The sequence below is a fragment of the Trichogramma pretiosum genome, unplaced genomic scaffold, assembly GCF_000599845.2.
Source record: "Trichogramma pretiosum strain Unisexual culture from Peru unplaced genomic scaffold, Tpre_2.0 scaffold16, whole genome shotgun sequence".
NCBI classification, from domain to species: Eukaryota; Metazoa; Arthropoda; class Insecta; order Hymenoptera; family Trichogrammatidae; genus Trichogramma; species Trichogramma pretiosum.
In genome coordinates, this window is record NW_019641647.1 from 770111 (window position 1) to 785622 (window position 15512).

General features: G+C 35.2%; 1 protein-coding gene across 1 annotated transcript; it reads left to right on the forward strand.

Moving 5' to 3' along the window:
* The first annotated feature begins 10588 nt into the window (after positions 1-10588).
* On the forward strand, positions 10589-13850 carry LOC106658926 (DDB1- and CUL4-associated factor 11). The gene is made up of 11 exons (XM_014381110.2): positions 10589-10908; positions 10997-11084; positions 11368-11605; positions 11683-11829; positions 11902-12083; positions 12150-12242; positions 12312-12564; positions 12635-12790; positions 12854-12960; positions 13155-13332; positions 13423-13850. The coding sequence occupies exons 1-10, from the start codon at positions 10883-10885 to the stop codon at positions 13242-13244; spliced, it is 1380 nt and encodes a 459-aa protein (XP_014236596.1). The 5' UTR covers positions 10589-10882; the 3' UTR covers positions 13245-13332; positions 13423-13850.
* Positions 13851-15512: the final 1662 nt, after the last annotated feature.

Sequence of the window (15512 nt, forward strand, 5' to 3'; positions counted from 1 at the left end):
GAAAAATTAAAAACAAAACAATTTTCATTTTCACCGAGTAACTTTAAAAATATTTTACTAATTCCTACATGTTTGTCTTAAATTAAGGCTTGAATGCTCTTCATTCATTAACATTGTGCAATTATTAAAAAAAACGAATTTTATTTTCAGAATGTAACTTTCTGAATATCCTATTGATATCGTGATTTTTAGTCTTTAACAGCAGCTTAGCTGCTTTTTTCTAAAATCATCTCGTAAATATTCCATAAACTACTTTCAACCATACAACATAAACCAAAAAACAAAATTTTTCGATCCAAGACGAAAAAGTTTATTTCTGCTGGGAGATTCATGAAAAAAAGTATACGCAACTATCAAGCCTCCGAGCCCATGTAATTATCAGCCAAAGCTAGAGACTTTCGGTTTTTCACTCTCCAAGCACGTATTACTCACTTATGAAGCGAAAAGCATTGGCTTCACTTTGGCTGATAATTATATGTGCTCTCTCGGGACGTAATCTAACATTATCTCATAGTTTTGCCGGTGTAACTTTTACTGCGTACTTATCTAATACTCACGCCAACTTTCCCTAATTGAGATTTAATAAAACAATTAAGAGAGTCTATTGATTTGAAAATTAAACTCTGTCTATAAATTGATTTTATTTTTTGCAAGCATCGCAAAAAACTGTGAAAAATGTAGTTGACTTGGCTCCAAAATCCAATGATATTCGTTTTTAGGGAACCAAATAATATGATATGCAAATACTATGGTTCTGTTTCACAGGCACATTTCTTTTGCGGGCCTTTGTGTAACTGTGAAATGCATTCATATAAAATCATTCTCGATCGCTATAAGCCACTTACTATAATTGATGGTAAAAGAGCATCTTGGGATCGCCTGTTTCGATTCTCCATCGTATTGCTGTATGACGTTGAGAGAGGATTAAAGTGAAATCTTAACTAAAAGCCATAAAGCTACACTACTTTTCTATCTTTCACTGCGAAAAGCGTCTCGTCAAATAAATTCAATTCGTTATCTCCTTTGGTATACCGACGGGTATTTATGCATCTCAAGCTGTGCGTATGTTTGTACCTACACACACACAGCACTCGCGTGCTTTTTCTTTTTATCCTATTTGAAGAATCCTTTTTCATGTATATCAACTTAGCGAATGTATGAACAACTAAAAGTTTCCCACTCTTTTTTTCTGTTTGCATTCATTTTTAGTCATTCTTTTGACTAAAAATGGCTTTTGTTTTATAACAAGAAAATAAAATATGAATTGATAAAATTTAATTCAAGATATTTTATTAGAAAAAAAACAATACATATATTTCTCTAACGTTTTGAAGCGTCAAAATTTGTACGATTTACTCTTTTACTCTGACGAATTATGAAATAAAAATTGCATGTTATTTGCAACTGATGACTTGTGCCCATTTGATTAACAATTACTAAGTCATTTGCTTACTGTGCCAGCTATAAAAAAACTCCAAATTTTAATCAAACTTATCTCACATCGTTTTTTATATTTTTCTGAGGATATTGCAATATGATCTCTTACACCATATAAACAACCGTATGCACACTCGCGAAGTGAATACTCAAACAATACGATACCCTTACTTGATATAGAAAAAAAGTAAAATAGCCCTATCAGCGACATAGAGTGATCTTGTGCGCAAAGTAGCCATAAAAAAGCCAACAGCAACAAGTTCTGGCGTTCACTACTATTTTCTTCATTTTTTTTCTCACTTTTTTTTATCGCGAAATCGATATTCCCAGTGTGTAGTTCCAGAGAAAGCTCATAGCGAATATTATCCAATACTCAAGGTATACTGTATGCACTGTGGACGAGGCGTGCTCTTTTTTTTTTAAAGAAAATACAGTATTTTCCAAAATTATAGTACACTCAGCTTATATAGTCGTTCGATTTTACTTAGCTTGAGTGCAATCAGCCGCAGGGGCTGGGTTAAGTAAGCCCAGGGAGCAACTGTAACTAGAGATGAAGCGGATTACTCTAGCTCACGCGTCAATTATTTCAAAGCAGAGTCAGAGTTTCTGAGGAAGACAGAGACATACATTCGAAGTGTCCAAACGTGCGTTGACTTTCACTCCCGAGCAGACTATCTGACCGTCGAAAGCTGGCATTATCTCCCAACGCATATAAGACGCTTCGCGCTCCAGCTTGTGGAGGGAGGGGGGGGGGGGGGNGGGGGGGGGGGGGGGGGGGGGGGGGGGGGGGTGAAGCCATTGACGATGACTCATAAATAAAATTATATAGGCTGCTATAAAATTTTCATCGTTTTTATGGATTTTCTCGATGGTACTGTCAGTCATGTGATATTGCAATAAATCATCTTTTCACGCGCTCGGATAATGTTTTACCTGAAAAACGGAAACAATTTTTATCACTAGTCATTAAAATTTACGTGACATTAACTTTTTTTATGGTCTTATAATTACGCCTTTACGCTCCATATTATATGCGTTCGGGTGATTCAACCGCAAGAAGTTGATATAGTTCCTCGAACTCACGTTTCTGAGATATTTTGGTCCTCTTTTTTCACGTAATGCAAAATATACTTACTCACGATCCAGTCTACTTGACTTCTGATTCACAAGGTAATGTTTAATTTTTTACATTGTTGTACACTCTGGCAAAAAGAAAATAATACTAAAAGAGAGAGCATAACTCTTCCGGTATCTTTATAACTCAATACATGAATCATGTAGTAGCTGTAAAGTAATATAGAGTTCGTACATACGTTGCTCACGAGCAGCATCGAAAGTTACATGTACAGACCATTCGGATGAAAAAGAAATGTCCAAACGAATCGATACATACTTGAATACTTTCGATCTATCAGGCCGCACGCACACGAAAGCCGAGCAAATGGTGCAGGGCCGCAAAAAGCATATGCATGTATATACGCACAGTCGAAAAGATAGTCTAGTACTGCGTACAAACGAACAGTGCCGAATCGTATTTGACACTTTTTCATTCGTACCTCAAAAGAATAATGGCTTTGCTGTGTACATACTCTAACGTTGCAAATATTCCACTTCACTGTCCCTACAATCATTGCTCTTAGTCGACGTTTTTAATATCCAAATGTTAAATCATCCTCTTACACCCAAATTTGCATTCACTTAGTTTTACCCGAGAACACTTACTTTTAATAAATTAGACGATTCTCAAAAAACCAAGAATAATTTTTCAAAATAATCAAAGGAAATATGAATTTTCACAATATGTTGGAAAAAATTGTTCGATACGTTTTTAAGAAAAATTCGGATTTATTGGGTAATTTCACGTGAGAATATATTGGAAATATAGACCAAAAACAACTATTTTAGGTAAACGAAAAGTTAGTGGGAGGAAGGGGGGGGGGGTTATATGTGTCTCGATAAATTACTGCTCATGGCTTGATAAATGGTAATGAGAATGTCCTCGAGCCGACTCGCCCTTCTGCTCGCGACGATAGCAGTAACTGTCATAGAATTCGTAACGGTTACGATTTCTGTATTTTTTTTGTATCAAATGGAACTGTGACTTGGGTTCAAATGATGGTTACGATGATGACTCGATCACTTCATATCTGCTACTTTCTCTGCAATGCCTGGAATTTCGGTGATATGATCGGCAGCACGTAGAACGACTTGGGTTAGTGCAGTAGCTTCTATCGCTCGTGTAACTGTCTCGATCTCTAGACCGACGTCTTATTTTTCGATCCATTTTTCCTAACCTTGAGGACTGGACAGCTCGTAAAAACGATAAGACACTGGGAAAAATATGCCGATTGACGTAAGAGATGTAATCTTTATTTTGTTTCTCTGAAATTCTGTACATCGGATTGCAGACAAATTATTGAATGAATCGATGTGTTAATCGTTATGTGTATTATAGCACCTTTTTATAAGACATGAATTCGAAGCTAATTTTACTCGAAGCTCTAGGTGCAAAATCTTATTTAAAAGACGATTGAAGGAAAACAATGAAAAAAGATAGGCAGAATGTCTAAAATGTCCAAAGAGAAAAGGAAGAAAGCACATATCGCAGTGCGTGCACGTAAAATGAAAAGCAAAGCTCCGAGACAAATGATCGTAGCGGTAAGGAAGCTAGGGTGGTGAAAAAGTAAAAAGGCATCGTTAGTATATAGAGTCGGGGCTGCGTGCAGCGTATACACAATGAAAGTCGAATCTTGCAGGCGAGAATAGAGCGAGTCGTTGCATAACGTATACGTTATAGAAGTTGTGCTTGGCTGTGGCCGCTGCAGCTGCACCGCTGCGAGAATATCGCGCGTGCGTAATGGTTATAGCAGCTCGAGAGCAGCGAGCAACGAGAGTGCAGTCGAGTACGACGTAACACATATACTACTGGCGCGAAAAGTCCCCCGTGTCGTTGTCGCAGTCGTAGTCGTCGCAGTCGTTGCGGTGATGATCGTCGGCCGACCTAGTGGCCTGGAGCCCGTGGCAATGTTGCACGCGGCGACCAAGCCGCATGTATACATGAATTTCACAGAGAGAGAGAGAGAGAAGCGCAGCGAGTTACGTGATCGAATCGGGTCAAGGCTACGAGACACGCGTCGCGCATCCTTCTTCGGATTCCTTCTCTCTCGCGTATACGTATACACACAGGCACACACATGCAGCGAGAGGATCCTTATATACCCTTGCGCTCGTCTATGAGTGTGTATATACCTACCGGACTGACCTTCGCCGTTGTTGCAGCAGCGGCTGGACACCTGTGCGTTTGCGGCAGCCCCTGTGCATGCATATATGCTAGCTATGCGTACCTATAACCGTGATACAAACTATTATATACGTACTCATCCTCGAGTGCGCAGGTATAGTAAGCCAGGATGTGTTTCAGCAGGATCGTCCTCGATTCTCGATAGCTGCTCTCGAGCCCCTGCCCGGTCTGCCACTAGTATATACCTACCTATCTTCTCCATTGCACATTTATTTTTATCGACTTCCACATCGCTAAGCCACTATCCAGGACACGCATCGGGCGAAGAAAAAAATAGGAACTGTAAACTCGCGAGTTCATATTGTTTTTAGAGCAACGTTTACTCTCGTGATTTCATTGAACTTTGGGCTGCGCAACCCCGTCATATTTGATAATCGGTCATCCGAATAAATAGACCTGCAGAATGGACCAGCAATTACAACTTTCAACTATCAAAAACTTAATCATCTCCTGCAATGTTTATTCCGTGCTTATAGCAAAAGTCCCCATTTATTGCAATCGAATTGGTCGTTGGGCAACGAGAAGGAAGAGGGAAGGAACGTCGAGCGTCGGAGCAGGAATGTCCAAGTGCAACAGGAGCTGCAGTCGCAGGAGCGTATGGTCAATGTCACTGGCGCCCGTGCAAGCCACGTGCGTCTCTTTCTCGCTCCATACCTATCTATATAGATTCGCTGCGCGTACGCGGGACGAGCTACGATAACACAATACGCTTGGTGGTGAGCGCGTGTTACAATAGGTGCATATATACATAGGCGCGTGTGTCAACGGGGCGACGCGCGCCAGATTATATAGCCACGCACATATAGCGAATAGATAATGTAATTGTATTTGTCAGCACCGGTCGGTCGCTTGGGGTGGCTCTCTGCACATTGTACGCGTATGCGTACGCGCCTATATGTATTATTATACGCGCATTGGCCGAGCCCGAGCGAGCTCACGGCAAAATTGAATCTATTAGTCTTTTAGCTTTGGCTTAAAACCACCGGTGTCCAATCAGTCCTCTCGGCATTTCACAATTTCCTACGTATACTGACACGCGCCTATGTGTGCGTATATACAGCAAGACGAAATCCGCCTGGCTACCCCCGACGTGCCTCGTGCTATTTCCCCAGTCCACATGTATGAACACGCGCGTCCGAATATAGGATGCGCGATAATCATCGTTTTGCAAATGCGACCGCAAGCTAGGAGCCTTTTTATTCCTCCATTTATCGAGTCAATGGCGCTAATAAGCATCGCATTTAAACAGATTATACTATTATTAATTAAACGGGCCAAATATTCAATCTTGCATTTTTTATTAATTCGACTGTGATTGATAGCGTTGCTAGCTGCCAGCACTATTGCAAAATCGATTATTAATGCACTCGATATATCTTAGCAAACAACTGAATTATTTAGAATTATCATGTGTGAATGTGTCAGTTTTTGACGAACAGAAAACTTGACTGGTTAGTTGTAGAATACGACTGGATAACCTGTGAGAAGTTGTCTGTTTCAGGTATTTAGCCAGAGGCTTAATTAACAGAAAACCATGAAATCGGACGAGTGGTGAGACAACGTTGTGCTATACGTCTCAGGCATGTGTAATCTCACAATAAGTCCACTGCGTCTTTTAATCGACGAGTACAAAAAGCATACGGCCAAGTTGTCAAGCAAAGCTACGTTTTATAAGCTTAAATTGGAAAACAATTTAAATCTCTGGATGCACAAGCTTCTATTGATGAAAAACACAACAGAAAAACTAATGATGTGATCCATTATTAACTTCCTTGCTACCACTAACGCCTTTTTTATTATTGTACTTTTTTCAGTATGTGATTAAAAGTATATGTGAATTCAAGTGTATGAAGTCAAGTGTACATAAAAATGTATTAATAAAAATAGCAGTTAAAAATATAAAACTACTAGCCTTTTTATATCTCGTAACACTATATACCGTACAATTTTTAATTTTTACCTAGAGTTTGATTTTTATTTCATTTATTCAGTGCACATTTGTGTATTTTCTATCGATAATTCTTAGTGATTCCTCATATGATACGTATACAGTGAAATCTCCCAATAGCGGACACTCTTAATAGCGGACACTTTTAATAAAAAGACCCGAATTTTTACTATGCTTTTCCATGTAACATTTATTCCCAATAGCGGACATTCTCAATAGCGGACACTTTTCCAGGTTTTTTGGGTGTCCGCTATTGGGAGATTTCACTGTAATGTATGGTAGAGGACACACAACACCTACAGACTGTAAAGTTCTTGGGGAAATTTATTTCTTCCATCGCTTTATAATCATTATTATAGATTTTATATACTTCTTCTTTCTGGTATCATACTAATAGGTACTTTTAAGGCTGTTATCTGAAGTGAATCTGTAGTTATAATGATGAAATATGTGGGTATTGGGTACTACAACAGTAAAACTAACAATACTAATCAGTTCAGTACCAGTTAGCATTTTATTTTCTTATTAAAATTATTATTTCATAATGTATCATTGATCATTACAGACATTTCAATGATTTAACAAGAGGTTCAAACTTCAACTCAAAATACATTCAATATTTAAAACAGCTTAAGGCATTTTAAACTGCGATTTTAAACGTATTGAAAGTTAGCAATATATACATTTGTGAACGGATTCCAATTTCAAGCACTTCTTAAACAAAGCGACAGTCGCCATCGTTTGTTTTCCTTTCTCATACCAGTCAAAGAATTTCAGTTAAAATTTAAAGGAAGAACATATATAATTCATCGCGCATATAGAGGTGATTGTCGACGTAAGCGGAATTTAATTATTATCAGATACGATAGCCACCAAGAGAGAGAGAGAGACCATGTGCGATATTACTCTCCGAAACAGATATTGCGCTTCACGTTGATGTGTACACTTCGGAATTGAACAATAATCCAATCGATTCCGTTTTTAGCAAGACACTTAAACATCATCGTACAATTTTTGATCGTCAACCAATAAGCAATATTTTTTTATCGTGATCAATAATTAAATTTTAATCAATTGAAAGAAAAACTTTAAATTTTTTCGGGAGCAGAAGGAACAAATAAATTTCACGGTCAAGAAGTCAAATTATGCTTTGAAATGCGTTTATACTATACCCGGAAAATGAAGGACAAAACGATTATTCAAAATAGATGTCAGACAACATTAACTATATAGCATAGAAAACTTACTATAAGTAAGAATTACATTTTTTGGTTGTTGTATTCATGTCTGGACTCAATTCAGGACACAAAAAATTTACAATAAAGTATTATATTCGGACATAACTTTAATAAGCACGGAGAATAAACGATGATAATTTTAACGAAATATTTGAATTGCTTTTGCAAGCTCATTAGTGTGTTGTTCCTCGGTAAATTATATAAGTATGCTATTGAATGAAATGTTGAAAACTTCTTTGCATTAAAAGTATTATCTATATTTTTAAAAAGTACGTTTTAATTTAAGATCAAATTGAAAATTGGACGAAAATCGTTTACAACGAGGCTAAGCAGAATGCAATAATTTTTAATCGTTCGGATACTCAGGTTTTTAAATTTTAAAAATATGAGCATGAATAAAAAAACAAACATTACATGGAAATCATTTCAATTCTTTGCATTTCTTCATTTTGATTAAAAAATATTTCTGCAGTAACTGTCAGTGAAATGACAAAATAGATTTTTTTCTAGATGTAAAAGTTGCATCATTATTATTTTTTTTCCGGCATAAAATAACACTTTTTAATTAAATTGACTGTTAATTTAGACAAGACTCACTTTGTTAATTGAAAATTACAGAGAAAGGTTTTACAGAACATCTGTTTGAGGATTTACCAGAAAACATACTACTTTCTTATGAGTCATGGTAAGGGAGGTTTTTCAAAAAAGACACGAGGCTTACTTTGGCCGATACGCGCGAGAGTTATTATTTCTGTAAAATGAAGCAATTTTTTTCGCAGCCTTGACGAAGGAATAAAAGTGGCTCGAGAGTGATACATTGCCCAGGCGGAGCTCTGCGCTAATCCATCTTTACACCATTGCGAAAAGAGCGGCGCGTGTAACCGTATCGTGGACGTATACATGCTATGCCGCGGCACAGGAACCGCTTATAAATAAATAAGGACGAAACAGCTTATTACGCGCGGGCTCTAGCGCCAGAGCCCAGTGCTGATATTATACATCTGCAGCACACAAGGGCGCGCACATACACACAAGCTATCCGCAGCTCGTGAATCTTATCCTTAATGCAACACACCTTGCGTATGTAAAACTTGCGGGCACTACTAGGGCTTGTGTATCTGAAAACAAACATGAAAAACGGCCGAACTTGCGGACAGCTCTTGAGCTTTCGAATTTTATATGCGCAAACAGCGAATATTTTATACAACAGCAGTGAGAAACTTTCTATGATTAGCGACAAGATGATTTATGTGTTGAAATTTTGTTATTTCACTTATAAAAAAATATAATTTTACTAAAATATTATCATTTTGAGTAAAAAGCTCTTGATCACTTGAATAAGTATCATCGTTTTCGTATGACTTGACTTGGGCTCTCAATGAACTCTTATACGTCGAGTTTTTTCAAACTTTTTTAAAAAGGTTTTGATAAATTGATAAATAACAACAGATTCTTTTTTGTTTTTCGTTGTGTAAAAGCTTCCCTTTATATCATCGATATTTATATTCATTCATAAATCTTATATATTACGCAGTGAAGCTGGAAAAATTGCTTGGATCCCTAAAATTTCTGATTTCGATTGCTAAAAAAAAGGATTATAATCGTACTATACAAAAAAATACTATAGTATTAGTACTATAGTACTTAAACAGAACTACTAAATTATTTTTTTAAGTACAATATCATTTTATTAAAAATAGGGCTTTAATTATTTAATTTTGTATACATCTTAGCTGCTCAATAATTCATAAAACCAAAAAAATTATAGAAAAACAAAAATTACTTCACCCTATAAAAAACGTTATTTTATAGACTCTACAACGAATGTTGAATCGATACTAGTAAAAACCACTTTTAAAATTTCTGCATCCTCCCAAAATTTCTGATAAATGATCTGAAAACCGAACGAGCGTAAACGAGTGAGGTAAAGCGCTAGTATATCATTAATGTCATTGAAAATAAACGTCATCTTTTTCAACCCGGATGTATAACTATATCTACATTGAATCATATAATTTAATGTTTGATGATAACTGGGACCTTAGATAAACATAAAAATAAAAAACATGATAAGTAAAAATGTAAGGAGATTGAGGGACAACAATTATTATTGTTCGATTCTTGAAATAATGTGAAATGACTTCACTGTACTCAGTCTACATCTAATTATAACCACTCTCGATGTATATCACCTCACTATTATTGACGAGTGAAATGTTTAATTTACAATTTTAATTTGCATTGTTGCAACAGTGAATCAACATTTTGAAAAATATGCTATGATAAACAATCAAAAATATATTTCTATAAACGTATCAAGTTATTAATAATAAGACAACATCGCACAATCGTCTGACAATTATTTTGTGAATAATTCGTCTTGTTTTATATGTCTAATCATCGTATAACAGGGAAAAAGTATAATTATTGGATGTCAAAAAGTGGTCAATCACTGATTCAAACCCCCACAATAAATAAGCTTATTTCTAAACGTTTATTCAGCACCCACCCTGTTTATTTAAATAATTAAAATAAGTGGTATTAGTTTCCATAGCTAATATAAATAAACTGTTGATTTCACCACGACTCACATGGACTGCAGTACCATCTGCCCAGTCTGCGCGTAAAAAGAGATTTGCAACTGCAGTGACCAAACTTATCAGCTATTGTTTTGAAAACGAAGATTCGCTAACATAACCTTATCTAACAGTCCGCACTCTGCAGGTGCATTCACATTTGCAGACTTTACTATAATAATGTGAAACTACACCGCACTTTTTTTTACAATGTCGTAAAAATAATAAAAATGTAGTGATTGTGTATATGGCTATAAATGACATATACCGTGTTAACTTCCGCGATTAAATGTCTGCTTGATACATGCGCTGTCTACTGTGACTTTGCCGGAGTTTATACAATAGTAAATAATAACGTCTCACAGCCACCTGCGCGTCAAAAATGTCAGATACGGACTCGCCATCATTGTTTGTTTACAAAAATTACTTATCATGCAGCATGCTATATAATGTATTCAATAACGTCTTAATCGATATTTATTATGTGGAATTACAGGTCGAGCGATGGTGAGGCTGAAGATTATTCGTTTATCACACGTGAACCGAAAAATTTAGCGCTCGCTTGTTCTACGGATAAATTAGAGGTATATTATTTTTTTATATGCTATAATTAAACTAGTTTTTAATTCATCTAATTTCATAATGGATAAAATAGTATCATATTGAATTAAAAATGTCCTCTTGACCAATGTTTTTTATATTCAAAAGTAGTTGTGTCACAATATAATGCAACTTATAATTTTATTTTGTTTAATATTTTTTTTAATATTTATGCTTTTAGAATTTGTTTTTTTAATTAGAAAAGTTGAACTATCTAATGTTTATCAACAACAAATACCTTAAAACATCAAAAATGTATTTGTCTAGAGGAGTGATCTAGCTCAGTCGATTAGAGTCGCATGTGGAATAACTTCTGAGAACAAGCAGTCTGTGTTATCATTATTAAAGTATAGAGAATGCGGGATCAATTTTAGTTCTGGAACTAAATCAATGATAACTGGTCAATATCTGCCAAACACATACCAGAGGATAAAGAAATTTTCATCTAAACCATTTTGCGGTATATATTCGAAAAATGGGCAACATTTGCTTACAACCGTTCAAGGTATGATTTTTCAATAGTTTTATTGATTAAAAATTTTAAATATAAATTTATTGTGTTAAAATCATTTTTTAATACAGACAAAGATGTATACCTGTTTCGTGTCAATAGTCGAATATATTCAAAAACAAAACGATTTTCTATTCCATCTTATGGATGGAGTATAGTTGATGCAGCTTTCAGCTCAGATGATAGATATTTTGTATATTCTGGCTGGTCTGATAATGGTATTAATTGTTTATATTATTTTCTTTTTATGAATTTTACTTCAACTCATCCAAATTTTTTTCTGGTACTAGTATACTTGCACGCAGTTCATGGAAACACAAATGAAAGAGAATCATTACTTATAAAGGATGATCGGCGCATGCGTTTTTGTATTTTTTCAATAAAGTTTTCCAGTGATGATCGTGAACTATTATGCGGGGGAAATGATGAATGTTTGTACATTTATGATAGGGAATTGAAAACAAAAATCAGAGTAAGTAAAAATATGTGAATATGTACCTGTAATAACAATTAAATTAATTATTTTGAATTGATTTAGGTAAAAAATCATAGATTTGATGTGAATAGCGTTGCATATGCTGATAAATCTTCACAAATTCTTTTCAGTGCTGGTGATGATGGACTTTGTAGAGTAAGGCAGATTATCCGATTTGATACAATACAAACAAAGCGAATTTTATGAGAATAAGTTCTATTTTAGGTATGGGATAGAAGGTTGTTAAATGTAAATCATCCTAAACCAGTTGGAATACATACTGGTCATCAAGGTAGTATCACTCATATTGAACCCAGAGGTGATGGAACGTACTACATTACAAACAGTAAAGATCAAACTATAAAGTTATGGGATACAAGAGTATTTTCAAGTTCAGAGGCTCAAAAAGAAGCTCGACATATTGTCATAAATGCTAATATAGCATGGGATTACAGGTGGCAAAATGTACCAAAGTCACGTGAGTTACTTACAATTTATTCGCCATTAAATAAATATAAGTGTCCATTAAAACTATGTATTTACTTTAGTTTTAAATCCGCCCAGACTTATAAAGGGTGATACAAGTGTTATGACTTATCGTGGACACATTGTTAGTCAAACGTTGATTCGATGTCGTTTTTCACCTACTGAAACCACGGGACAACGATTCATTTGTACAGGCGATGGTTGTGGACGTATTATAAGTAAGTTTGAAAAAATTTCAAATGCATCAAGTATTGAAATTAATTTTTATGAATTCATTTCAGTTTACGATGTACTCAGTGGTAAAATCATACATTGGTGTGCCGGTCACGAAGCTCTTGTTCGTGATGTAAATTGGCATCCTCACCACCCTGAAATTGTTTCAACATCGGTAATTATTATTTTATGGATATTTTATATTTCATTAATAAATAGAGACAGTGAACAAAGTTTTAAAGTTTTTTAATATAAATATGATCAATGAAGTAAGGAGGAATATTTTATTTTATCTAGGAAAAGGCACTCTATTGAAAAACATTCGAAAATTTTTTATTAGGGTTTAAAAATATTTTTTGACTTTTTCAGTGGGATGGTGGAGTTTATGTTTGGCGATATCAAGAAGAACCTGTCGATAATGATCGAAACAAACATTGTCGCGATATGTCTCCAAAATAATCATTGTGAAAGTTTTAAGGCAAAATATTCTGCAAAATAAGTTAAATCACGCCAGTTGCAATAGTCCTACAAATGAAATCTAAACTAAGTAAGTACTCTTATAATTCAGTTAAAAATAAAAAATAGCATAAAGATCTATAGTGCCATAATAATAAATTTGTTCAAATCCTTTAAACAGGCTAATACTGAAATATCATCTTTCAAAGATCAAATATAACTTCTGACCGAAAGGCTTCATTGACAGATCAATAGACACATTTTTGTAGAATTCAATGAATGAAAAAACATATTTTTTTCTTCACGTTTTCGTGTGAACACCGGGTTTGGTTTAAACATGCAATTATTTAAGTTAAAAATTATCATAAATGCTAAAATAATTTGTACGTTATTATTATTTATACAAAAATAATTTACATGTTAGATATAAGTGCACCAAATTGTGATGAAATAGCTATCACTGATATTATATGTCCAATATTTTTATTTCAAAGAGTTTTTGTATTTTCTGAAAGTAAAGAACTTGTATTTACGATTCAAATATTATAATTTCTGTTTTAAAAGATAAAATAAGAATACATATATTTTTATTAGCATTCTATTTTGACATTAAAAAAAAAAAAGAAAAGAACAGAAAAAAAGAACTATTTATTACCCTTTCTCACCCTTATTTCATTCAAAAATATTCTCTCAACGCAGTATACTTCTTTGCTTTTTCATTATGTTTTTTATATTTATAATGTTAAAACTTATATTAAAACTATCTTCGTTTTTTAAAACATTTGATTGTGATTATTAGCTAGAATAATCAAAATCGTATGTGAATTTTTTCTTGCACTTTCACTAGCAAACATATCTGCGTTCGAGCCGGCGAGATGTAATAATACGCGAATTTGAGTTGTCAATTATAACAATAGGTAATTTGCTCTTCGTCAAAATTTAATTCTAAAGTACACATACTAATCTGCATTAATGTTAATAAGATCTCGGAGCAAACCACACCTGTTGAGCACTCGAGCATGGGATTTCAGAATCAGCGTATGCAATGCATCTACGCCAGGCGCTGAATTAGCTATTCGCGCGACTGTACCGAGTTAATTAATTATAACATGTATTTAGAAATTTATTTGCAACTCTCGGTAGCAAGTCACCAAGTCGTCAGTCGTATATATGTATGTATCCGTATACTAATGCATCGTGTAGCATGTGCTATGTGGGTGCAAACGACGACGACAACGGTGGCTGCGACTACTACGATATTATGTATGTATTTCAATGTTATACAAATGTACGTACAAAGAGAAGACGACAAAGAGAAGCCAAGCTAAATTAGCTTTGGAGGAGATGCCAAGGCTTCGGGAAGCCATTCCTCTGGTTGAATGATAAGAGCCAAGGCCTTCGCACGTGGTTCTAACAGATCATTCCGATTTTTTTACCTGTATTAGACAAAAGTGATATAATTTATCGGTAATCCGCTATAGGTTGACACTTTATACAATGTATAAAATAATGACTTGGTTGGATTCGCGAGCAACCGCGATTCAAATTATTATAATTGAATATCGAGAAGTGAAGATATTTTAATTTTTACGAGCTCGTTTCAAAGCCGCACACGCATGAATCGTCGGGCCACAAATGCTGTTGACTTACAGTCTCTCGATCAGCGATAACGAAGTAATTGTTTGTATAACATATTGCGTTATACACAGTCCAATAATTATAATGTTGTTCTCATTAATAATCGCTTCATCAACGTATGCTACATATATACAATATAGGCTACACAGTATATGTTTGACGGCGCGTTGAAACATTACGATCATTAATCAATCATGGGTGCACCTTCGATAAGTTGTTGAATCGGAACGGCTCGATACTCGGTGTTTGAGATGTTTCATTCAGCTCGCAGCTTTTAAAACGTTGCGTCGAGGTCGTTATTTTCGGTAGAGCTCGAGTTGAACGGCACGAGATAATCCGCTATATAATCACGCAAGTGCACGTATTGCGTTGATGCAAGCATCTGCACGGTGAGGACAAACCCAGTGCGTACACGCTCGCACATTGTAAGTCGCGCGCAACGCCCCCAGCATATACGAAACGGGTTACGCGGAAAAGGATTAAAAGTAGGCAGCTCGACCCGCGTGGCCTTGCTTTCGTTGCAAGTTCGTGACTATGACTTGGAAGAATGTCACACCTATTAGTGCTTCATTGATTTTTAATTATTTTCAAAACTTGGGACGAGATTCACCCTTGTATATTTTACTTTTATTT

What these genes read in the sequence shown, in the direction of transcription:
- LOC106658926 (XM_014381110.2), top strand. Translation starts at nt 10,883, where the DNA reads ATGTCAGATACGGACTCGCCATCATT. An exon ending in TTCTGGCTGGTCTGATAATG is followed by an intron (nt 11,830 to 11,901) that starts GTATTAATTGTT and finishes TTCTGGTACTAG; the next exon opens with TATACTTGCACGCAGTTCAT. An exon ending in AATTGAAAACAAAAATCAGA is followed by an intron (nt 12,084 to 12,149) that starts GTAAGTAAAAAT and finishes GAATTGATTTAG; the next exon opens with GTAAAAAATCATAGATTTGA.